The 26,167-nt window shown below is 43.7% G+C and overlaps 1 protein-coding gene across 4 annotated transcripts; it reads right to left on the bottom strand.

Annotated features, from left to right (window-relative positions):
* Positions 1-4: 4 nt before the first annotated feature.
* Positions 5-25,848, bottom strand: GCNT1 (glucosaminyl (N-acetyl) transferase 1). Of its 4 annotated transcripts, XM_064578932.1 has the most exons (6): positions 25,712-25,848; positions 24,791-24,908; positions 13,740-13,896; positions 6,858-7,137; positions 3,358-3,504; positions 5-1,987 (listed from the first exon to the last, which is right to left on the bottom strand). In XM_064578932.1, the coding sequence occupies exon 6, from the start codon at positions 1,870-1,872 to the stop codon at positions 586-588; it is 1,287 nt and encodes a 428-aa protein (XP_064435002.1). In that variant the 5' UTR covers positions 1,873-1,987; positions 3,358-3,504; positions 6,858-7,137; positions 13,740-13,896; positions 24,791-24,908; positions 25,712-25,848; the 3' UTR covers positions 5-585. The 4 variants fall into 4 exon arrangements, with proteins under 4 accessions (XP_064435002.1, XP_064435003.1, XP_045738230.1 ...); XM_064578933.1 differs by lacking the exon at positions 6,858-7,137; XM_045882274.3 differs by lacking the exon at positions 13,740-13,896.
* Between the last annotated feature and the right edge of the window lie 319 nt (positions 25,849-26,167).

Below are 26,167 nucleotides of genomic sequence, written 5' to 3'. Positions count from 1 at the left end.
CATATAGACATTGTTAGAAGCAAAAATTAGAAATATTCACGTTCAGTCAAGCCCATTTTTTCAAGTTCCCTGAGATGACACATACCGACATGCTACCAACACAATGTTACAGCAGAAAGTAAATTATTTACAAGCACCATTTAAAGTCAAATTTCTATTTCACCACATAAAACCTGCAAGATAAATTATATCCTTACAACTGGTTGTTGCTATAAATTTATTCAAATCAAGAAAATTGTCATAAGTAAAGCTCTCAAAGTAATTTTGGCACAGATGAAATCTTGGTCATTTTGTTAAGTCCCTGAGTTCTTTTAACAGGCTGGTTTTTGCATTCAGCTGCATCCCCAGCTACGTGGGCCACAGTGCCTCCCAACCTACCCTGACCCCAAGCTAACTCTAGGTCAACATTTAATGCTATAACCTTTCTAATCCATGGTGCTGGGCAGAAATCACACAGCTTCAAGGAGGTCCCTAACCCAAAGAGCACCCCCTATAGTTTCTCTGTTTATTACCAGGCAGAAGAATCAGGTAGGGTGCATCTCATGCACACGTCTTCTCATTTCTAAAGTTGACTAAAATGAACCATCAATGTTTTAATGTCTCCAGGGCTTTATGTCTCAGATGCTCATCCAAACACTGGATGGCAAAGAGGTCAATGTCTGTGTCAAACTTGTTGGCAAACAAGTGGTGCTTGCGTAGCATCCAGTTCAAGTCCCCTGCTCCGAACACGCACACAGAACGCACATGGACCCCACTGCAGGGTGGGTAGGGGGCACCCTTGGAAACATCCCCTTCGAAATACTGCCATTTGACAAACCTTGCAATTGCATGCATGTCAGACATGTCATACTTCTGGCTTAAGGACAGTGAGCCTGGGACATCAGGGATCCTCTGAATAGTGGCCCAGAGATACTCATCCGGGCTGTATGTATCTTTAGCCCACTCCATAAACTTTTGGATTTTTTCATTCTCTAGCACATACCCCACGTACATCCTACTGACCACAAAATAGGCACTGCCTGAAAACAGAGGCGTTTCGAGAGGAGGGTGCATTTTGTCAGTCCCCGTGTTTGTCAGCTTCCCATTAACAACTGTATAATGCTTTTTCCACCTTTCTTTTTTATTGGATGGCATTCTCTCAGTTTCTAGGTTGTTTTCACCCATTAGCGACTTGAGCTTCCGGACAATTTCCAGGTTGGTTTTAATGGGAAAATCCATACCGCAAAGATTTATCAAGTACTTCCAGTCTGCACTCATCCTGTAGAGGTCTTGCATGCAGTTGAGGTCGGCCTGAACCCGACTCCACGAGGCATACACCACACTCTCCAGCTGACTGGCCACAAAGACATTACTGAAGCAGGACGCAATGCCAATCACCGCGGCCAAAAAGGAATCCTCTGACTTTCTGTCCACGTGAATGCAGTAGAAATTCTGAGGCATATAGATGGCTCTCAGGAGCCTGTCAAGCATTTCAATTTTGTGATGAACCACTATAGAATATGCTATGGGAAACTCTTCCTCTTCTTTACTAAGGGGTTGCATGATATATTTCCGCCTCTTGATGAAAGAATTACAATCTCTGGTCATGTTTATATAGTCATTGGTTGTCCACCGAGGGCGCTGCCTAAATTTCACTGTGAGAATTTCAAGCTGTACCTTTTGGATTTCATCTACATCCCCCCGTAAAACTTTGGTACAATTAATATTACTACTAGGATTCTCTCCAACCAGCTCCAAATGTCCAACACTTATAAATTCGGGCTTTTGATGAATTCTTAAAACAGAGAAGGTGACTAGGGAAAAAACAAGAAGGAGGAAGAAGTATTTAGTGGGATAAGAGAAAAGTCTCCTCCGCAGCAACTTTCTCAGCATTTCAAACAACAATCAGGGATTTTCCTTAATTAAGGGCAGTCTTCCAGGCTTCAAGCAGTCATGGTTTCTCTACCGTCGTGGCCCTGAGAGTTGTCAGTTCACATGGAGAACAGCACTAAAAGAAAAATAGAAGGAATGTATATAAATACAGTCTTTTTACGACATCTCAGGTTTAAAAACCATCCTCTTTGTTATGAGGTCAGATGTTCAAAACAGAACAAAATTGGTCAATCAGCAGAAAAGGGTAGTGTTAGAGGAAACCCACAGTCTGTAATATTAATGCCAGATTCTTAAAAAAGAATAAAAGGGGGGACTCCTGGCTGGCTCAGTCGGTGGAGCATATGACCCCTGATCTTCAGGTTGTGAGTTTGAGCCCTACGTTGAGTATGGAGATTGTTTAAAAATAATATCTAAAAAAGCAAAGAAAAAAAATACAAGGATGTGCTAAAATATCCTACATTATACCTCTTAGGAAGTTACCTCTCAGGAAAATTGAGGTACAAATCACAGTTGAAGACCTAGGCTACAATTAACTCTCCACAGTTGGTGAGATAAGTTTTTCCTCCTGTGCCAGTTCTAAGGAGCACCCTTTGCCTTGAAATCATTACTAATCTGGGTTCCTCCTGATGCATCCATTAATGTCCATCAGTTGGCATCAGCAGCCCCAAATATTTGAAGCAAGCAGCTTCATTTTGCACTTCACCAACTTAGGACTGGAGGTGCTCTTAAGGAGAAATTCAAAAATAGCTGTGACTTCTAAGAATCTCTGAAGGAAAAGCAAGTCAAGTGAATTTTCAAACTAAACCAGGAAGACCCAGCTGAAACCAGGCCAGATTTGGGTCTGTTTTGAATCTCTCTTAGTTCAGTTCCATACCAGGTACCCCAGGAAGAGAAGACATACACAGTCCAAAATAGAGACATAGCCTTGCATTTCCTACACTGCTTTTACAGGTTATAATAATTAATGCTTGTGAGAAACAACAGTTGTATACAAATTATAATGTATGACACACCTGTTGTCTATATTCAAATGAGGAACCTGACCCATTTTTATTATGTTTACAAATATTACAAAATATATTTTGTTGTCAAAAATCAATTTTATAACTTGGCAATTGGTTCTATAACTAATAAGTGCTACTGTTCTTTTTTTTTTTTTTTTAAGACTTTATTTTAATCTCTATATCCAACTTGGGGCTCAAACTTACAACCCTAAGATCAAGAGTCCTATGCTCTACTGAGTTAGCCAGGCACCCCTAAGTGTTACTGTTCTAACAAATAAAGCCAAATACCATTGATCATCTCCATATCAGATTTATAGAGATTTGAAACTGGTTTTTAATACCAGGAAGGATTAGCACTAGAACTTTTAAATATTTAGTTAGGAAATAAATTGTGAATATTAATAATGCAAATACAAATAAATAATTGGACATTATTAGTATAGAATAATGTTATGAAAAGTACTTAGATTTTTTTTTTTACCATTTAGACTTAAAGAAAGTCTGGCTCATTTAGTTCTTGGATTCCAGGTAACATACTGTGTTTGGAAAATGCCTTTCATGCAGTCAAGTTTCTTATATGTACCAGGCATTCAGCAACAGTGCTGTCCCATGAGGCTTTTAAAAAAATCTGTGAAATGAAAAGGGAAATGTGTGAAGGGATGTAATGCCCATTAAGTATACACACACTCAGAAAGCATGCTGGTGAACTAATCCTAGGTATTCACTTTTTTTTCCTCAAAATTATGGCTGGTTCATTTCTTGCTTTTAAAATTTCCTTCTCTCCAATCTTAACTTGTTTTTCTAATGCTGGTTGTGTATTGTTAAAGGTTTGAAAATATTTACAATTTGGGTCAAGCTTTTCCAAAGAAAACTCTAGCAACATGTCCCAGAGTGGGTGCCAAGGAACCATGTAATGGTCCAGTACTACTGGAAAATCGAATATATTCTATCCCCACTGTGAAGATTCCTGGTGCTCACTGGCCCATTAAAACAATCTTGCAGTTGAGTTAGCTGCTTATCTCATCTTCTTCCAACTATCTTGTCTACCACCCAACTCCAAACCTGTATTAGCAAGAAACGTGGGGAGATTCTGCAAAAATAGTTCAGCATGGCAACCATTTAAACATCAGATCATCATAAACAAAATGATGCCACTAGGCAGCTCCTACTCCTTACTGGTTCAGACATTTGAAGAAATCTCTGTCCAATCATTAAGTGATCTGATCTCCAAGCTAACTGAACAGGGACTTAAGTGGCCTCACACTGCGAAGAAAATAAACTTTTGAAAATTAACCTGGAAAAATCACTAAACAAAGAGCAACACCACCAAACCCCCGGCAGGGTAGGAGCAAAGGTCTGACTTCCAGTTGACATATTATAAAATCTCCCTTTTCTTTCTTTTTTTTTAGAGAGAGCACGTGCGAGAGAGGGGGGGTGGGGGTGTAGGGGAAGGGCAAAGAGAGAGGGAGAGAGAGATTCTCAAGCAAGCTCCACGCTCGGCATGGAACCCAGTGCAGGGCTCGATCTCATGGCCCTGAGCTGAAATCAAGAGCCAGATGCCTAACTGACTGAACCACCCATATGCACCTAAAATGTCCCTTTGACAACAAAAAATTATAGAATATGTCAAGTAACACAAAAGTCTGGCCCGTATAAGGAAAAAAGCCGTCAATAAAAACTGTCCCTGAGGAAGCCCAGGCATTGGACTTAACCAAGACTTTAAGTCAGCTATTATAAATATTTTCAAAGAACTGAAGAACTGAAAGTATAAGAATCATATTTAACCACATTGAGAATTTCAATAAAGAGACAGAAAATGATAAAGAAAAAAACCCAACAGAAATCTGGAATTGAAAGTACAATAAAGTGAACTGAAAAATTATCTAGAGGGGCTCAACAGTAGGTTTAAACTGACAGAAGAAAGAATCAGTAGAATTGAGGACAGGTCAAGTGAGAGTATCCAGTTTAAGGAACAAAAAGAAAAAGAAAACGAAAACTAAGAAAAATGAACAGAGCCCCAGAGACATGTGAGATACCATTAAGTATTATCAACAGATGTATAATAGAATTTACAGAAGGAAAGGAAGCGGGGAGAGGGCTGTATACATGAGCATGGGAGGTAGAAAAAAATATCTGAATAATGCTGCAAATCTCCCCACGTTTGATTTTAAAGAATTAATCTACACATCCAAGAGGAGCGATGAGCTCCAAGTACGCAAAATGGTAGAATCGCTTTGGCGGTGTGGCAGTTTCTTACAAAGCTAAACAGAGGCTATCCTCTCAACACGGCAATCACACTCCTAGGTTTGTTTAATGGTCTAAGATATGGCCTATCGTGGAGAATGTTCTATGTGTTCTTGAGAAGAATGTGTATTTTGTTGATGTTGGGTGGAGTGTTCTACAGATGTCCACTAGCCTAGCTGGTTTATAGTGGAGTTCAAGTCTTCTGATTCCTTTTTGCCATTCCTTATGAAATGTCTTTGTCTCTAATAATTTTTGCCTTAAAGTCTATTTTGTTAGCTCTTAGTATAGTTACTCTAGCTCTTTTTGGGTATTTGTTTGCATGGCATATCTATTTGCATTCTTTTACTGCAATCTAACTGTGTCTCTAAATCTAAACCATTTCTCTTGTAGATATCCTATAGTTGGATCACTTTTTAAAAATCGATTCTGCCAATCCTTGCCTTGTGATTGGAAGTCTTAGTCCATTTACACATAATCTGCCATTTTGCTATGTGACCCAAACACACCGCCAAGCCTTCCCTGCCCAGAATGTACCACAGGACTGGGCAACTGTCTTAGCAAGTATCCTAGAGAAAGTCCCTCCCTTGAACACTGATGCCTTTCTTGAAAGAGAAGACTTTCATGTGGACCCCACCATGAATATTTTTAAGTAGAAAAACCCAACTTAAGGAGAAACGGAAGAAGAAAATAATTCTACCACGTGAAGAAAACAGGGAAAGCCAAGACTTAAAGGACATTCTTAATACGTGGCTTTTTGAAATTAAAACTAAGAAGCACAAGAATACTAAGTTCTATAAAAACTGAAAGTAAACTCTGATCTTTTCTAATTCTGGTACTAAGGAGGAGTCAAGGAAGGGGACAAGAAGAAAAGCATGGAACACACATAAGGTAACAATACAGTCTCTAGAAGTGTTCCAACATAAAATGAGCAATTCCAACTGGTCAGGACTAAGGTGCAGCTGAGTACTCACTGGAGTGGGCGGACAGACAAAATGTCCTCAGGTAGAGTGAGAGAAGAAGCAGCAAGTAATATTTGAAAAGCAGACAGACGAAAGGTAACTGATTAAGCAGACCCAAGAATCCCAGACTGACAGCAGGGAAAGAAAAAACCAGCTCTATTTTTGCTACAGGATCTTCAAAAGGTTCAGGGAAATGGTAGCACAGATTCCAGAGGAGGGATGAGAGTGTCTGAAACAAAAACAAAACGTTATTGACCGGCAGCTTTTTTAAAAGCAGTTGGGTCTCTACCCTGAAAACTGGCCATGACCCAAGATTTAGTCTCTGAAGGCTGGGGCACACCAGGCACAATGGAAAGCAGGGTTTCCAACCAGGAAACAGTGGAACCGAGTGAACCCAGAGACAATAGGTATTGAGGTCTCCTTCCCTATTTGCAGCTATGAGCTCCCAGAACTTCGACAGCCAAGCCAATGCAGGAGTTTATTTACTAGAGAATCAACCAGGCCAACACTTAAATACATTGCTTAAATTAGAAATTTCCCCAAATGTTCAAAGAAACAGATTGTGTACAGGGAGAAGAAAACTAATTATAATAACCTCAGAGAGAGAAGAAAAAATATTGCATTCAACCAATCAGTAAGATTATAGGGCCCAAAAAATAGGCAAGACAATACTCCCATCCCATATGCTCTTTTGCAATGTGACCTTGCCATTCACGAATAAAAAAATAGTCAAAATTTCTTTCCCCTTGAATTTGGACAACCTTATGACTACACTGACCAGTAGAGATCGGCTGAAGTGACGCGATGTGGCCACCAAGACTGGGTCATGGAAAACTAAGCAGCTTCCAACTGGTTGTCTTAGAAAATTTGCTCTCCAGAGGCTTCCTTTCGGAACCAGCTTCCATGATGTAATAAGCCACGCAGAGAGTCCAAGATACCCAAGTCAACAGTCCCAGATGAATCCAGCCTTCATTCATCCCAGCCCAGGTGCCAGACATGTAATTGAAGAAGTCACCAGATGACTCCAGCCGATAGTCACTCAAGTCTTCTCTGAATTCCTGACCCACAGAATGTGGGAGCAAAAAATAAAATGGAAATGTTCATGTTACTACATTTGGGGAGGTCTGCCTCACAGCAGGGACTCCAACTAATCTGAAACAGAACATTTAGCAAATAAAAAAAGCTATTAAAAATTAACGACATGATAGGAAAAACTACAAAACTCAATGGCAGTGTTGGAAAAGAAAGCTGAGGAAAACTCTCAGGGAGTTAGTTAGGCAAACAGGCAAACCAACTGATGGGGAAATTGGAGGGGGGAAAAATGTATCACAAAGAAGGAATAGTTTCCAGGTCGACACTCCTTGGAATATCAATACAATGGGTGAAAACAGATCCACAGCAAGACACATTCCTGAATCATGAAATATTGGAATACTGGTTAAGAGAGTATCCCATAGATCTCCAGAGGGGTAAAAATAAGCCCCACAGACAGGATTCAGAAGCACAGGGTCTTCACATTTCACAGAAACCATCCACAGAAGGCAGATAATGAAGATAATGGCAACAGCAGCATTAACAATGCTAAAGGAAACTGAATTCCAGAGAATTCTTTGAACCACATGAATTGCTAAGTCAATTAAGGGTAAAATAAAAACATTTTACATCTTAAGACAGGTAAAGTCTCAAAATATTTACCTTTGTGCACTTTACCTCAGGAAGCTACTAGAGGATGAACTCCATCAAAACTAAAGTATGGGGGCAGAATTTACTTAAAAAAAACAACAACAAAAAACAACTGAAGTATAAGCTAAGAAAGGGGAAAACATAACAATCAGAAAAGGCACATCCCAGGATGATGGTAAAGGAACATCCCAGACTATATCACAGGCCAACAGGTAACCGTAGCAGGCTGGGGCGGATGAGAAGGCCCCAGGAGAGGGTGGCTCTGTCGGGTCAGTGGGTGAAGTGACTGACTCTTGATTTCAGTTCAGGTCACGATCTCAGGGCTGTGAGGTCAAGCCCCGAGTCAGGCTCCGTGCTTAGCAAGGAGTCTGCAGGAGATTCTTTCCCTCGCCCTCTGCCCCTCCCCCGTCTTGCATGCGTGAGCCTGGGGGCATGCGTTCTCGCCCTCTCTCTAAAATAAATAAATAAACAAGCAAATAAATAAATAAAATATTTTTTAAAAAAAAAGGCCCCAGGAGAGATGTCTTCAAGATGAAACTGATGGGATAAATGATGGGAATAAGCATACTGAAAACTGATTTAAAAAACTGGCAGTTTGGGTGGTGAATTTATAACTACATTGAAAACAAAGCAGATGAGGGCGGGCTGGGGTGACAGTCATTGCCTCCAAAGAAATCAGAGACATGCAATGATGAAAAAAGCCATCACTGTGCTCTGTGGCTTAGCTCTGAAGAGCACTGGTCTTAAAAGCACGATTTTCCCAACAAGATTCACCGACACCTTATTAGGAGGACAGAGCAATGGGAGAGATGGTTGTTGAAAGAAATGGGTTGTGTGCTTTGCCCAGCATCACGTAACTGCCCATGGGAGAGGCTCTAAAGTACGTTACTGCTCCAAGTTAAGGCCTCTGCCTAATTTAATCCACCACCTCTCGTCTTCAACCGCTCACCATGGTAAGGATGGGACAGAAGTAGGGGACTGTTTTCACAAGGATAAATACATGAGGCGATCTGTTTAAGGAAGTCTAAAACCCTAGATTATCGAATCTAGATTGCAGTTTGGAATATGTCAGGACACAGAGGACCTTGCGATATAATAACTAAGACCTAGATAGAACTAGCACGAGCCTCAGTATTTTAAATAAACCGATGCCAAAAGATGACATTCATCCCAATCACACACTAGTTTCAGTGAATTTAGAGAAGTATCACTACAAAGAGAAGAAAATGAAAAAAGATTAAAGAAACGAGCTACCTGTGGCTCAGGCTGTATTTTCCTAAATTCCTTTTTTTTTTTTTTAAGATTTTATTTATTTATTTGAGAGAGAGAGTCAGAGAGAGAGAGCACAAGAGGGAGGAGCTGGAGAGGGAGAAGCAGACTCCCCGCCGAGCAGGCAGCCCGACGCGGGACTCGATCCAGGGACTCCAGGATCATGACCTGAGCCGAAGGCAGTTGCTTAACCAACTGAGCCAACCAGGTGCCCTAAATTCCTTTTTTAATAATAATTTTTAAGAAGGCAAAGCAGGAAGAGGGAGGGAGAAGGGATTAAGACATATTTTATTATAAATTAATAGGACATAAAATATTTAGACCTCAAACTAGGATTTACCCTATTTACATAAATTTGCATATAACGTACATACCCCTAAGAACAATCAGGATTTTCCTGTTCAGCCTCTAATTACTCTCAAGACTCCCAGACAAGGGGCAAGATAAAAAGGGCCCTGCACTGGTTAGCTTCATTAACCTTGGGGAAGGTTAGAGCAGACAGGTGAATCAACTGTAAGAATGAAAGGGTGGACTTCAAAGGGGTAAACTCTTTTCTCCTCAACCATTTCCACCGCAGTCATTCTGGCTTAAGTCCAAACAAAACTATTATACATGGGACTAATTCTCTCTCCCTAGTGCCTATTGTTTCATTTTTAATGGTGGAAATATTTTTTTCTTTAAAAAAAAAATAAATACAGGGGCACCTGGGTGGCTCAGTCGTTAAGCGTCTGCCTTTGGCTCAGGTCAATGGGATCGAGCCCCGCATTGGGCTCTCTGCTCAGCGGGGAGCCTGCTTCTCCCTCTCCCTTTGTGGCTCCCCCTGCTTGTGCTCTCTCTCTCTGTCAAATAAATAAATATAATCTTAAAAAAAAAAAAATACATGCGCACACACACACAGGCAAGCGTAACTGAACAGCCAGACGGCTAAGTCAGGGCTCCTCTGTGACTCAAGTTCACAGACTCCCAAGGACTATTATTCTGTGACCCAGAGGCTGCTGTGCCCGGAGCAGAATACCCACCACTGCGATTGATGCTAAAGCTGCCCAAGCATCTCAGGGGATCGGGACCCCAAAGCACCCTGAAGCAGCCGAGGGAGGGAAAAGGAAGTGGATGAGATCTCAAGGCGACTTCCTACCGTTTACCACCTGTGTGTCTCCATGGCCTCCCCTCATCTGGGGGAACCTGGTCGGTCGCCCGCCTGCTATCTGTGACTCACTGCAGCAAGGTGCCAAGATTTTCTGAGGTGTCACCTAACACAAGCTCCTGAGAGCCCCCCCAACAGTGTCTGCTCCTCCAGACTGGCCAGGAAAAGCGCTTGGAGTCCCCAAAACTTAGGACCGTGATTAAAAACACCGAGCTCCACAGTTTAGGTCACTGTGTCCCAGAGTTCATTCCAGAGTTCCCTTGGGCTCCAGCCACGGAAACAGGGGCGACAGGGAAAACCTTCTAGGACCGGCACTGGACCCTAGTTTCCCGTGCCCTCTTTGGAAAGGGGGCTTTCCACATGAAATAAGATATTACAACTAAAGCCAGATGGTGTGACCAAGGGAGTAGAGGGCTGAAAACACGTGCTCAGTACAAGGCAGACATGGAAATGAGGAAATGTAGGAATATAGCTGGTCACTCAAACAGGATTCCAGAATTATGTGCCCTTCAGACCAAAAATTGTGTTTTCCACAGCAAAAAAATGTCCCACTGATCCCACCCGTTAGTACCTATGCTTTCTTGATATCTTGAATCCTCTTCAAATTTATAATTCAGGGCTAGAAATGCATATGGGGGTGCCTGGGTGGCTCAGTCAGTTAAGCGGCTGATTCTTGGTTCCGGCTCAGGTCATGATCTCAGGGTCCTGCAATAAAGCCCCGAGTCGGGCTCTGTGCTCAGCATGGAGACTGCTGGGGGTTACCTCCCTCTCCCTCCCTTCACTCACACTCTCTTACACTCTCTCTAAAATAAATAAAATCTTTTAAAAAAAAGAATACATATGGATTTACAAGTTTTATACACTCCCTTGAAAGCCAAAAGAATGCCCATAATTGCACAAAAGTACCAGAATTAAGGCATTATATTAGTAGTCAGGAAAAGCAAATGATAAACATGGGGTATACATACAGAGGAATATTACTCAGCCTTGAAAAGGAATGACATTCTGCCGCAAGCTACAACACAGATGAGCCCTAAAGACGTGCTACATGAAGTCAGTCAGTCACAAAAACACAAATATCGCATGATTCCACTTAAATGCGGTACCTAGAGTCATCAAATTCATAAGAGATGGAAAGTACACCAGAGGTTATTAGGGGCTGGGGGCAGTATGTGTGCAGGGGGAGAAGTTACAGTTTATTGGGTACAGAGTTTGTTTGGGATGATGAGAAGTTCTGGAAATGGATAGTGGAGATGGATGTACTTAGTGCCACTGAGTTTTACATAGTTTTAACCTCAAGAGTTTTTTTAAAACCTCTTTATTATGATTTTTTAAAAAGATGCACCTGGCTTACAACTAGACTAGACCTTCAGAGTGGGTGACTACCGGTAGAAAATGTTACTTAGAAGAGGCTTTTGAAATTAAGAGAAGACAGACATTAAAGGGTATTTATTACAAGAGCATTGGGAGGAGTGAACCAGGTTGTCTGAACATGCAAAAAGGGGCCTTTTTTGAGCTTAGTGTCATGAAATTTTGGACATGAAGAACAAAGATCATCTGTCTGCCTCCCTCTCAAAGACTAGTTTCTTACTGCCTATGTAGGTTTCGTGTTATCTCCCGTTTTGTTAATGCACGAGCAATGGAAACCTTGAAGTGGGAAAAACCTGTCCTCTAGGGCAATAGAGTTCATTTGTAGAGGCAGACCTTTGTAGACTTGAATGAAATATATCTACTTCGCGCATACACACACACACACAGTTTTTTTGTTTTTTATTTTATAGATTTTATTTATTTGACAGAGAGAGAGAGAGCACAAGGAGGGGGAGAGCAGCAGAGGGAGAGGGAGAAGCAGGCTCTCTGCTGAGCAGGGAGCCCGATGCGGGCCTCGATCCCAGGACCCCGGGATCATGACCCGAGCTGAAGGCAGTTGCTTAACTGACTGAGCCACCCAGGTGTCCCTGTCTTTGTTTGTTTGGTTGTTTTGTTTTTAAGAAATCTTCAACCTCATTACCACTGCAGGCCAAAAGTGAGTATAAAAGATCTATTGTTCACTTCAAAATTCCAGACTTGAAGAGTAATAAACTTTTTCCTTTCATTTTTTTAAAAACCTATTACTAGGTGGTTTAGAATGCTAAATAGTGCACCACAGTTTTATGGAAACAAAATTTTAGATTTGAAAGGTACTTTCAAGTTTCTTTTGTCTGCTCTTAATTTTGAAGATGAGAATACTAGGGCTCAGAAGCCACGTGTCCAGAACAATTCTTTAGCAGAGACAGTTTAACAGCGGCCCTGGTTTCTGTCCCACCTGCTCATCACACAGCCCATAGGTCCTGGGTTTTCTGAACAACCCCAGTTTTAAATATTCCAGGCTTTAAATGCTTCCTATGTCCCAGAAATTCCAATCCAAAATACCGGATTCCTTTTTGTTTTTAAAGGAAGTCCTAAAATTCCAGGTCATAGCATGTGTCTGGATTTTTGGCTGGTTAAATATAATGGTCAGAGGACATCTTCTCTTTTATTATGCAAAAAATGATAAAGCTAACCATGAGCAAGAATGAGAGGGTGCCTGGGTGGCTCAGTTGGTTAAGCGACTGCCTCCGGCTCAGGTCATGATCCTGGAGTCCCGGGATCGAGTCCCGCATCGGGCTCCCTGCTCGGCGGGGAGTCTGCTTCTCCCTCTGACCCTTCTCTCTCTCATGTGTTCTCTCTCAATCTCTCTGTCTCAAATAAATAAATAAAATCTTTAAAAAAAAAAATGAGAAATGCTTTTTAACATATTAAAATCCGCCTCAACCTCTTGCAATGTGGTCCCTTTCCCGAACCACCCTCCGTGAGCTCAAACCTCACCGTCTAGTGGGAACCACAGCAACAGTGAAGTCAAACAGAAGAAACGATAAATCCTATGTCATGTTCTAATGTAGGATTTCAGCAAGCTTCCTCATCTCTCCGAGCTTTGGTTTCCCCATCTGAAAAGTGGAGCTCCCCGTTGGGATGGGGGTGACTCAAAAACCTGTCAAGCACCTGGCAGAGAGACTGGTATGCAGCAGTTGCTGGATAAACAGAACAGGTGTCCTCACCACCATCTCCCATTTCAGCACTGAATTCCACATAATCCTGTCTAAGCTGTTCCAAAGCACGTCCTCGGTGAGTTCCTGGTAATCTGACCTAGTCTCGGGCTCCTTGCCCACTCCCTCCCCTCACGCTGTTCCCTGGGCCGACCACGGGCGTATTCAACTTGAAAAATGGAAGAAAGAGAGAAACAAAGAGTCCGAGTTGTCCAAAATCCCTCCCTTCCCTCAAAGAAAGGCACAGCGGTACTGTGGTTGCTTTGGTTAAATGTGCCTTCAAGCTCAGAGTGTTTTCCAGCTAAGGAAACTAGAGTACAGTATTTAAATGCTCCCGATTACAGTGTGTTGGGGAGCATACCGTGAATTCTGAGCCCCCTGTGTCAGGTCGGACAGAACGAGTAGCTATCAAGAAACCCCAAACCACCGGCCTCGTACTAGATGGTGCTCCTCCTGTCTTCAGGACTGACCTTACCTTCCTGCGCTTGGGGCTCCTCACCTGTGCACAAGGGCAGTTGGGTTTGGGTCAGGGGTCCCCAACTCCCAACTCATACAGCACTCTGCTACTCCTCAGCGGGCGGATGAAGGACAGGGACGGGGAGGCTGAGCCCTGGTCAGGTTGATTGTCTGGAGTGGAGGACGACGGGGAGGACCCGCTGCAACAAGACAACATACTAATCAGGCTGTACTTGCCTAAGTCTGAGGACTGACTTTCTTACATAACCACTTCTGAAAATTGATAGGCACTTATGCACCATGTGTTCGCTACTATGGTGGGTTTTTTTTTTAATTTCCTTAAAAGCACCTATTAAAATTGATGGTGCTTTCACAATGGAAGTTCTTGTGGGATTAAGGAGATTGTTCAGGTGAAGGGTTAGCAAGAACTTCGCAACAAGCATTTTACATACATTGCTTCCAATTCTCGCAACCCTGGAAGTAGTTACTTTCTCTCTCACTTCACAGTCAAGGAAACTGGGGCTTTAGGCTGCTTTGAATTGGGTCATCTGCTCCTGTTTACCAGCAGGGAAGAGGTGGGAGGGGGTTCGGCCCAGGGTTGACTCCCCAGAGGGTAGAGGGAACAGAGCAGTCTCACTTTCTGGCCAAGAATACCGGGTCCAGTTATTATTAATAGCTTTGAATCATACCTTGCCTTACCTCCTAAACCTTCCAAGGGGCCCCAGAACCTTCCAAATATTCCTGTGGGTGTCAATATGACAAACTCTCCTCCTGAGGGCTTCAGTCCTAAGATACAGGGAACCATTTGTGATCTGAGACCTAACCATTCCCTTGAAGCGGATGCATAAACTTGAGTGGCAAACTTGATCCAACATTTTCATTGTATCTAGATTACATTTAGGTATATACGTTGAATTTCAAAGTACTGCCAAAGCCAAGAATGAAGGAATTCCCTACGTGATGACACACAAAAACGGTTTTTGAGGTGAAACTGCATCCACAGGAGCTGCACTCCAGCTTGTAGAGAATAAACCCATTAAAAAACAAGGCTCCAGGGTGCCTGGGTGGCTCAGTCGGTTGAGCGACTGCCTTCGGCTCAGGTCATGATCCCAGGGCCCTGGGATCGAGCCCTGCATCGGGCTTCCTGCTCGGCGGGAAGCCTGCTTCTCCCTCTCCTATTCCCCCTGCTTGTGTTCCCTCTCTCGCTATCTCTCTCTCTGTCAAATAAATAAATAAAATCTTAGGGCGCCTGGGTGGCTCAGTTGGTTAAGCGACTGCCTTCGGCTCAGGTCATGATCCCAGGGTCCTGGGATCGAGTCCCACATCGGGCTCCCTGCTCGGCGGGAAGCCTGCTTCTCCCTCTCCCACTCCCCCTGCTTGTGTTCCCTCTCTCGCTATCTCTCTGTCAAATAAATAAATAAAATCTTAGGGTGCCTGGGTGGCTCAGTTGGCTAAGCGACTGCCTTCGGCTCAGGTCATGATCCCAGGGTCCTGGGATGGAATCCCACATCGGGCTCCCTGCTCCGCGGGAAGCCTGCTTCTCCCTCTCCCACTCCCCCTGCTTGTGTTCCCTCTCTCACTGTGTCTCTCTCTGTCAAATAAATAAATAAAATCTTTAAAAAAAAACAAGGCTCCAAACATACTATCAATGTGCACTAGAAAAATTTGAGCATAGACATACCCAAAACTATTCAGTGATCATCTTTTTGTTTGGGGGTGGGGTATTGATTCAAGCACTTTTGAAATGTTTTTAATTTCACTTCAGGAATTTCTAAAATTGCAAAGTGAGATAAAATGGCCCCAGTTCTCCAGCATAAGCTCCAATTAAGCATGCTGGCAAAGCATTATTGTAAAGATAATTTCCAAACAAACAAAAAGCCACTTACAGTTCTAGTCCACTTACACATCATTTTCAAGTTCCCTTCTAATGCCTGTCCAGGGATGTTCCTGACTTAACGTTTGTGCAAAGATGTAATAGCAGCTGGGATTCAATTTTCTGTTCTGTTTTTTTCTATTAATGGACATCACAGAGTCTTTATTGTTTTTTACCAATGTTAGTATGTGTCTTGTGGCTGGATATGAAGGATATTTCCAAATTATATTGTTGTAAACATGAACTATGAACCCTTTTGAAGATACACATAATTTGTTTTCTCTTGGCTTTATAAAGGATTTCCAGGAGTAGGATTCTTGAATCAAAACTTATAAATTTCAGGGCACCTGGGTGGCTCAGGCATTAAGCATCTGCCTTTGGCTCAGGTCATGATCCTAGGGTCCTGGGATCAAGCCCCGCATCGGGCTCCCTGCTCAGCAGGAAGCCTGCTTCTCCCTCTCTCACTCCCCCTGCTTGTGTTTCCTCTTTTGCTGTGTCTCTGTCAAATAAATAAAATCTTAGAAAAAAAAACACATAAATGTCTATGGTTCTCGACTGCCTTCCAAATGGACCACATTCACTTATACTGCCAGTAGTAGTATCTGAGCACCATTTTTTCTACATTTACTATATGGTTATCTTAATTATGTACTACATGTTCATCCACTGTATAATTAATTTGTCATCACAACTGTATAATGGTACATCAATGAGGTTTCATTTTGTATTTCTTTGATTACCAGTGGCTCAATATTTTCTCTTGAGTATATTTACATGCAAGAAGGAGAGCTTAGTAGCAATGATTTTAGCTCTGGAACTAGACTGCTCAGCTCAAAAACTGGGCATCATCATCCACCAACTCAAGACTTCGGTACACCCTTAACTTCAAGCTTCAGCTTCTTTGCTGGTAAAAATAATAGTAAATAATAATAACAGGGCACCTGGGTGGCTCAGATGGTTAAGCGTCTGCCTTCGGCTCAGGTCATGATCCCAGCGTCCTGGGATCGAGTCCCGCATCGGGCTCCCTGCTCCTTGGGAGCCTGCTTCTCCCTCTGCCTCTCTCTCTCTCTCTCTCTGTCTCTCATGAATAAATAAATAAAATCTTTAAAAAAAATAAATAAATAAAAATAAAAAATAGTAAATAATAATAACAATAATAATTTTAGGCAGTTTGATTGAATTAGGGTCATGTGTGCCTTAGAGTTTTTATAAAGAATAAGTGAGCCAACCTGTCATATGCTTACACTGTATCTGACACATGGGCCCTTCATTAAGGTTAGCCATTTATTCACGATGATTTATATTTTCTCTTGTCTGGACATGTTCAAATCTTTAGTTCATACCTAGAGGGAACTTTTCTTAGACTTCCACAATCAGAAACTGTATTTCAAGTTTACTAACAAATTCGCTCAATTTAATTCCACACCTAGTAGCTATCATACAGAACAGAATCCTAGGGTCTGGGTTTTGGGGTGGGGGGGGCAAGTACAATCATAAATAAAGCATCTTCCTGATCTCAAGGAATCCACACATGCTTATTTGCTGAGCCTTCTGGGGGAAATTATAGGCTTGGTCAATATAGATAAAAACTATTTGGGGAACAGTGCATCCACTGTAGTGCTGAAAGGAACAGGTGAGAGCATCTAGCCAGACTGGCCAGAAACCATAGCTGAGGGTCCCCGTGGGGGCGGGGGAGGTTTACAGGGACTTCTTCCTGGGATGGCCACACTCCAGAGGCAGCTACGACACCACGTGCTTCGGGAATTCTCATTGTTAGCTAGGTGTTTTGTTAATTAGCAGTAGCGTTAGAAATGAATCTTCCTGAGTGAACTGAATGACTTCGATTAGCATAACATAGGGAAAGAGTAAACGAAGATGAGATCACTGTGCTCCAGATGGAACAGAAACATCCTACAGGCCTCTCAGGCACAAATACCTGAAGGACAAACACGCTGGCCAAGTCGAAAAGCCTAGGATGGTGCCTTAGGCACATTCCTGGGTCCAGCCACTGATTCCAGAAAATTCGTCATTACTTGATTCCAACCCATGATCAGCTGAATCTTACAGCCACCCCAAGTGAACTTTTTGTGGGGGATGCAGCCAGAGCCCCATGATAGAGCAGAGGTGACTCAAGACTTGCTTTTTAACCCTCACCTTTACCTGCAGAGGAGAATGTAGCCCTCTCCAATCTCCTTCCCCAAAAGATCCAAAATGGCTTGGGGCGGATCTCTGTCGACAGCACAGAGGTGGCTAGTGAAGGAAAGAATGAGAACCACAAGGCCTATGTAGAAATGACTTAAAAGCATTTACCTGTCCTGGAGCGGAGCACTGGGCACAACACCCCCAGGAGTTTCTTTTTTCTTTCTTTTTAAAGCATTTTAAAGTGGATTATTTAAAGGAAGTTTAAGGTGCACATTTCAAGAGAAACAACACACATACATTCTGTATTTGTTACTTTTCAGAGTAGAAGCTCTAGTAGCAATTTTATTTTCCAGGAATGAACTATAGGAGCACATCATGGGGAAGAGGCAGTTTTACAGTTTACAAGGAAATCTAGTTCTCAAATTGCTGTACAGGGAGGGGGACACTTTGACTCAGTTTTTAATGATAAGCTTGTAAATTTTTTAGTACAAACACCAAGAGTAAAAGCTTTGAGTAAGTCCCACCTAGACATGTATATTTCTTTAAAAATTCCATGTAATAACTTTTGCACATTATAAAACAAAAAGATGGGGAAAAGAGGAAATAACGCCTATTAGTGTAATCACTTATGGTACAAATACAAATGGTTATTAAATTTGTAACGAAAGCAATAGATTAAATACGCTTTATTTTTAAAAAAAGAGACTTCATTCATTTGAGAAAGAGGAAGAGAAAACATGAGCAGGGGGAGGAGCAGAGGAAGAGGGAGAAGCAGAGAGCAGGGAGCCAGACTCCGGGGTTCGATCCCCTGGGATCATGACCTGAGCCCTAGACACTCAACCGAGCCACGCAGGTGCCCCTAAATACGCTTTATTTTTGAAAACTCTTGGTTAATTATCTTGTCCTAGAGCCCTGTTAAGGGCTGCTTCCAAGTTTCCTGTATCCTAACATTTTGTTTTAATGGCTGTCTGGGGTGACAGGGATCCACTGGAGAAACAGTAGAACACTCTGGGCTCTGCTACCTAAATCTTGATACCTCGTTTTCAGTCCATTCACCAATTACACAAAGTCTTTTTTTGGTGAGATTCAGCTGGTAGTTCTCAATCAATTGTCCTTGCAAACTAGTCAGTAGGTGTCACATTTTTATGAATCTAACAGATGGATTCAAAACCCACTGATATCCTCACATAAAAGATTTTGTCAGACAACTATTTTTCCAAGTTCTTAGAGGTTTTCGGTTTTTTAAGTTTTGATCAGTCACAAATCTACCATATTTCTTGGCAACGTTTACATTACAGTGAAAACATTTCCAAATAGCTCTTTCCAAAATGCGTCTCTGTAGCATGAATTCTTCTAAAAAGCAGTCACCCCCTCTCACTGTGAAAAACATCACAATTACCTTGGATTGTTCTTGGTGTAAACATTTTCCCCAGCACCTCCGTGGGGTCAACCCAGAAGCTCTCCAAATAGTGTTGATCAAGTTTTTACAACCCAATCTCTAGGCATGCCCCTCCCCCCTTCCCAGAGGACAGTAGGTGGGGCTGAAAGCTCCAACCCTCTAATTACTGGTTCTTTCAGGTGACCTCCCCATCCTGAGGCTACCTAGGGCACCCCCCACACCTCAGCACCTCATTAGCATAAACAGGAGTGGAAAAGAGATCCTTCTATGAATAACAAAAGACATTCCTATCATCACAATCCCTCAGGAAATTCCAAGGGCTTCAGAGCTCAGTGTCAGGAACCAGAGACAAAGACCAAACATATATTTATTACTCTATCAGGGCTGAGCATAAGGGTCATCATCATTCATAATCTACCAGTGTTTGGCACTAGAAAATGCTTGAAGAATACTGGTTGACGAAGTAGCTGACTTCTGACAAGTAGCTGACACACCAAACTCGGCAGATGGTTTTGCCTCCACCTTCAGAGAGCTCAACTTTGAGTCATCTAATCCATCCTCTCCCTCCCTCTTTCCATCGAAGACCAATCCCCTCACCTGTGTAATGGAATCCAACCTCTTTCACCTTCCCTCAAAGCAGGCTCAGTCATGGATTTCTCACTCCCACGTTTCACTTCTCCCTCTACCAGAAACTCAGCAGCGGCATTAGAATTTGTTCAAGTCTCTCCAATCTCAAGTGGAAAAGGAGAGAAAGAGCGAAAGAAAGAGAAAGAGAGCGAGAGAGTAAGAGAAAAGAGAAAGAAAAGGAAACCACAGATCCCACATTTCCTCCCTATCCTGCATGTCTATCTGGTTTCTCAGTTGCCTGAACCAGCTGCTCTTCCTCTTCCAAACACAGTGGTCTTTTTCTCCAGGCCAGCCCCCTTCTCTTCTCACCCCACACCCCTCCTCAGATGATCTTTTGGTTATGTGATGATTATTTACATGCAACAGCTCCCAACATGGACTTCCTTCCACCTCACCACTTTCAAGAGTTCCAGATGCCAATTCCTTGGTCTTCACTTGGGTGTCTCCCAAGCAAAACCTATCCCAATGGATCACCTTCCCTCCCCGACCCCAGGGTTCGCTAACACCATAAATGGCCTCACCACCCCATCCCACTCAGTTATTTATGCCAGAAACTTGCACAACATCCTCCATATTGCCCTGTCCATCAACCACATCCAAATAATCACCACTTTCATGTTGACTTTAGCTACAGACTCACCCTCTCTCTTTCCCTCCTCCCCCCAACCCCTCTGCCTCTGGCTTCTACTCAGCATCACTGCACCATGCCCTGGTGATAGCAAAAACCTTTGCACTCTGCCCATACCGCATCCTGCCCCTCAGCAGAGTATGTGTGCAAAGCGACAGGCTGAGGGCCTGAGGCCTTTGGTCTGGCCCAGCTGGGACAAAGTAGTGCATCTTACCTAGTCTGTACAAAGACTTCACACATACCAGCCCACCCTAACCCTGCAAACCATTCTCCACACAGCAGTGATGATGATCTTTTCAAAAACCCAAACTTAGTCACTCATCTCATCTACCATTTAAGGTCCTTCAAAAGGTTCCCATTACCTTTCCGTCTAAGTCCAAAGTCCTGAAAATGACCTGAGAGGCCTCATCCCAAAGCTATATTCCTGGCCTTGGTCTCAACCCTTCTAACATGGAACTCAGGCCCCTAATTCACCTGACTACTTTCTATTCATTTTTCAGGCCTTATTTTAAATACCACTTTCTAGGGAGACCTACCCTGAGTAATCCCCTCCCCTCAGATTAAATGCTCTCTGGATCTTGGGCTCTTCTGGAGTCCCACTGACGACTGGGACAGCCTATGGGACTATGTACTCGTTTATCTCCACCCCCTCCTCTAGGCCCTAGGCTAGAAGGCTCAGCGAGGCAGGGACCCTCCATCCTTCACAGGCGTAGGGTCAGAGCTGACAATGTCTTGTCATGCACGGGTGCTCAGCTCAGTAAGTGGTGGTTCAATGAATGCCTGAAAAAACAGGTCGCTCAGGTACCCAGGCCCCTCATACATAATGTGGCTAACTCTTCAGCAAAAGAAAAAGTATTCATGGGAGTAACTTCTTTTTTATTCATGGGAGTAAATTTATTTTTATTTTTATTATTAAGTTTATTTATTTTTATTTTTTTAGTACTCTCCACACCCAACGTGGGCTTCTACTCATGATCCCGGGGTCAAGAGTCACATGCTCTTCTGACTGAGCTAGCCAGGTGCCCCTTCTTAGTAAATTTAGTGTACTAATTACCAAATACATGTGGACTCCTGATTGGAAATATTAGTACATCCGTGAATCGGAAACTCTCAGTGCTTTGGGGCACCAGTAATCTCGCCTCTGGATTTTCATTAGTGACTGCAATCCTCTTCTGAGCTATGGGCAAAGAGCCAGGGTCAGCTTCATGGGTATGCGACCTATATGCCTGCACGGGGCCCTGTGATGCACTTAATACTCAATCTGTCTGCCGCCATCTTGATATTCTTTTTTTTTCTTTTGAGTTGTATTTAAGTAATCTCTACACCTAATGTGGAACTCGAACTCACAACCCTGAGATCAAGAGTCATGTGCTCTTCCAACTGAGCCAGCCAGGCACCTGGCCATCTTGGTGTTCTTAAATCATTTTTAAACATGGGGCCCCACAAATTATATAGCCAATCCTGAGTCTTACAAATTAGTTTGATTTCTGGAAGGGATCCAAGGGGTAGCCAGTCTCTATCTAAGGATGCATCTTTCAATAACTAGGGCTGTGTTTTCAACCTCCTGAACTTAAGGTCTAAAAAGAGGGTTGGTTATATATTCAGGACATTTTCTTCTTCTGATATGCATTATATTTTATATTATGTAAGGCTCTCTTCCACAAAATTAGAATTTCTCAGACTAAAGAAATATATGGTTATCTTAGCTATTGCTGTTAGGTAAAAGCTTTTTATGTTTCCTAAAACTAAATTCTACTCTGAACATGATCTACATTGAGTCTCATTGTTAAAATTTTTGCTTAGAATTTTTGCTGTGGTTCTATTAGGGATTGTGTCAATTTTCACAAATCAGTAAGCATGGTTCATATTTTATCATCTTAAATTAAAAGACATCAAGTAAACTAAAAGGAGAAAAATGGGGGCCCCTGGGTGGCACAGTCAGTTAAGCATCTGACTCTTGATTTCGGCTCAGGTCATGATTTCAGGTTTGGGGGACCAGCCCTGAGTTGGGCTTCTTGCTCAGTGGGAAGTCTGCTGAATATTTTCTCCCTCTTCCTCTGCCCCTCTCCCAGCTTGCTCTTTCTCTCAAATAAAAATAAATAAATCTTTAAAAACATAAAATAAAAGGAGAAAAATGAAAACCACTCTAGAATTCCTTTTTATCTTCCACTATTTTAAACTTTAGAAATTCAACAACCACATCGAACACCTGAAATTTCCTTGGAGATAAAATCCTGGCAGGACACATGAGGCTGTGCACGAAGAACACTATTTAGTTACCTTTATTATAAAAGTATTTTAAAATGTAGATGTTTGTTTATACATTACAGATAGCTTCTCTAGTCACTAGAATTTTAAAAGTTTTTTTTTTTTTTTAAAGATTTTATTTATTTGACAGAGAGAGAGAGAGAGAGCGCGAGAGAGGGAACACAAGCAGGGGGAGTGGGAGAAGGAGAAGCAGGCTTTCCGCTGAGCAGGGAGCCCGATGCGGGGCTCGATCCCAGGACCCTGGGATCATGACCTGAGCCGAAGGCAGATGCTTAACGACTGAGCCACCCAAGCGCCCCAGGAAGTTTAAAAGTTAATTGTATTTACAGTTTAGTTCATAAACGTCCAGAGCATTTTAAGTGTGGGCTCATTCTTTTCCCCAACCAGGTGACTGTCCTCCAGGGAATGTGTGGCAACATCTGGAGACATCTGGGTTGTTGTAACTGTAGGGAGGGGACGACTGGCATTTACTGGGTAGGACCAGGATGCTGCTACACATCCCACAAAATGCAGGACAATTTCCACAACAAAAGCTTAACTGGCCCAAAATGTCAACATCCATAGCATCTGCCACAGATGAGCGACAAAGAAACAAGACAACCTTAAGCGTTGCATCCGGTGCCAAAGCCATGTGGTTAAGAATACAAATAGTCCCCATGAGAAACACATCTGATTTATATGAGCAGTCATTTGGGGAACTCCTCTTTTAAGTCAGGGAGTTAGGTATTCCACATCCTGATCTAGAACCATGAATATATTTTCATTAGAATGACCATTAGCTGCAGTGACACAATTCCTTGGTTGGCCCATAAAAGACTACTTTCCTCTATGCAGTGGAAGTACTGCATCCTTCATAGAACACAGGAATTGAGAATCAGAAGAAATCATTTTCAACAGCATTAATCTCGGCTTCCCACCACCTCACTTCATGACAAGTATATTATATCTACATCATAGGTCAGAATTTTTCATTCCCCTCGAGAATGCAATCACCAGGTATAGGAGTTTCTAAGACAGATCTGAAAATGAATGATGCGTGAACCAAATAGGATTGGTTCCTGTGTTTTAAAAAAGAAAAAAAAGAGTCAATATTTAAATCAGGTTTTACTTTGTAAAAGAAATGAAAAATTTTCAGCTATTTTGGGGGAGGGGAGAAAGATCTAGACACCCTGGGTCAGAATCCCTGCACGGTTATGGGGAGGGAATGGCCGATACCCACACAGATCATTTTAGCAGGTCCTCCGTAGGTCACCTGTGCCCAATCAGGCCCCCCTTAAATGCCCCATCCATTACCTGTTCAGTCCCTGTAACATAGTTGATTTTGTAGATTGTTGGTAATTCTCGAGGACATTTTTCTTAATGTTAAGCAACTAAGTTACAAATGGAAAAACCAACTTGTGGTTGGAAGTAGTCTTATAATCAGTAACAGTAATGAATTATAATTAGTGAAGGATGAAATCCACTAGAGATTTGGGGCCCAGGCTAAGGAGGTCCTCCCCAGGGCCAGTGAAGGAAGGGCAGATGAGCTGGGGGCAACCTTCAAACCCTCCCCATGAAATAGAAAAAAAAAAAAAAATCAACTTCTTCCATCTACCAATAAAACTTTGTAAAAGTAAATTTACAGTATATTACATTGTTTTTAAAAATTGCGAAGTCAGCCATTTCTAAGAACTCAGTTTCCCAAAACCGCATCTGGAAGGGCTGCGAAAAATCCATTAAGCAATAGCAGACATCCACCGAGCTCAGTGTTTTTTTTTCTTTTTGCCAGAAGTGAAATCTGTTACCCTATCTTCTGGCAGCCTGTCTGGAACTGCCTGGGCTCCTAGCAGGTAATTTACACTGGTCTTTAAAAACCATTCACCCCTCCTCCTCCCCTCTATAAAACAAATCTGCCTTTCAGAACAGCTCTGAAAGGGGGACAGAATGCCCAGAGCAGGGGACAAATCCCCGACCAAATGCCTCACCTACCACTAGCCAAATTCAGGCCACAGAAACTTGTCGCCTGTTCTCATCTCAAGGAACCAGTGCCTTCTGCGAACCTCGTATATCCTTCCCCGTTGGCCTCTTGTCTTACTAGCTGGAAAATGAAGCCTCTCTTCCCTCTAGAAAGGAATCAAGCAAAGGATGCCAGGGTTGCCGGGTGACTACAAAACTTACCTCCACCTGGGCAGCCCATAAGGTCCAGCCCGGATCTGCAGGCGACCTCATCCACCGTGAGAAAGAAGTGTGTGGCCGGCGAGGGTGCCTGGGGCTCGCTCGGCATCGAGAGAAAGCGCTGCAAGGAGACAAAGCTGTGAGCCTGGGAGGCTTTCACTTCAAAAAGCTAATAACCAAAAACTGGAAGAATTGGAGTCAGAAACTGGGTGCTAACAGAAAAGAAAACAAAAACAAAAAAAGTAACCTAGGAGGGAGTACAATCACCTGTTTTCCTAACAGACCCAGCAGCGCGAGTTTCCGACACCCGCGGGGGAAGGACAGAGAGGGAGCAGGAGGAGAGGGAGAAAAGGGGGGGGGGCTTCGAAGCCCCCTTCCAGTCGCTTGCCCCAAGGCGAGTCATTTCTCATCCTGGGGTCGGCTTCTTCATCAGTACAATGTGGGTAATAATGCCTCTTCGCGGGGCTACCGGGAGGAGTAAATGAAGTTAGAGCTGCTGGCACCCAAGGGACGGGTGTTCGCTCTTCCGCCTACCCACGCCCGCAGCCAACTCCTCTGATTTCTCAGTTCCTACTCGCTACCCGGACCAGGGGGAAAGAAGCCAGAAAAAGTGGCGTTCAGGTGACACTGGGCACCGGAGTCCCGGCCCCGGGCTCCACGGATCGGACCAGGAGTAAGGCCCAGGGAAGGCATCCAGAGCGCACACGCGCTCCCGGCTCACTCCCACCGCGCGTCCGCTCCCTCCGGCCCCGGCTCCGCTTCCTCAACCGCAGCGGAGCCCACCCCGCCCGGGGGCAGCGGAGCCCTGGCTGAGAGCCGGCTCCCTCCCTCGCATCCTTCCCATCCCTCCGCCCGCCACCGGGCGCCGTAGCAGGCGATCCGGGTTGCTGCGACCGGGTGCGACGGAGTGGAGGAGTCGGTTACCTGCAGCAAACCTCTGGCCGCCGGGGCGCAAAAGGGCGCGCTACCGCGCGGCACCCCAAACCGCCGCGCACTGGCTGCGCGGGCGGACCGCGCCTCTCGCCTCCAGGCCTCCTACCCGGCGGCCTCGCCCCTGGCCCCGCCCCGCGAGGCCCCGCCCCCAGCATCCCCGCCTCGCCCACCTCGGAGGTTTGCGGGCGGGGCGGGGTGAGGGGGGCGCGCACGCGGCTCCTGGCCGGGGACAGCGCGCCCTCTGGGTCTCACCGCGCTGCGGCCAGAGAGCCGGCGTCCGCGCGCTTCCTCTCCCCGGCTTCCTCAGGTTCGCCCTGGTCTTAGTTCCCCAAATTGCACAAGGGCTGGGTGCGTAAGTGCGGTCTTCTTCAATATTCTTTGTCCTCCTCCGCGGAGGCAGCAAAGGCGACAAGTACAGCGTTTTCTGATTTAAAAAAAAAAAAAAAG

The sequence above is a fragment of the Mirounga angustirostris genome, unplaced genomic scaffold (genome assembly GCF_029215605.1).
Source record: "Mirounga angustirostris isolate CCGP_5_RB_7025 unplaced genomic scaffold, mMirAng1.0.hap1 SCAF_15, whole genome shotgun sequence".
Classification (NCBI taxonomy): domain Eukaryota; kingdom Metazoa; phylum Chordata; class Mammalia; order Carnivora; family Phocidae; genus Mirounga; species Mirounga angustirostris.
The sequence above is the reverse complement of the archived record's forward strand: the minus strand, read 5'-3'. Positions and strand labels throughout refer to the sequence as shown.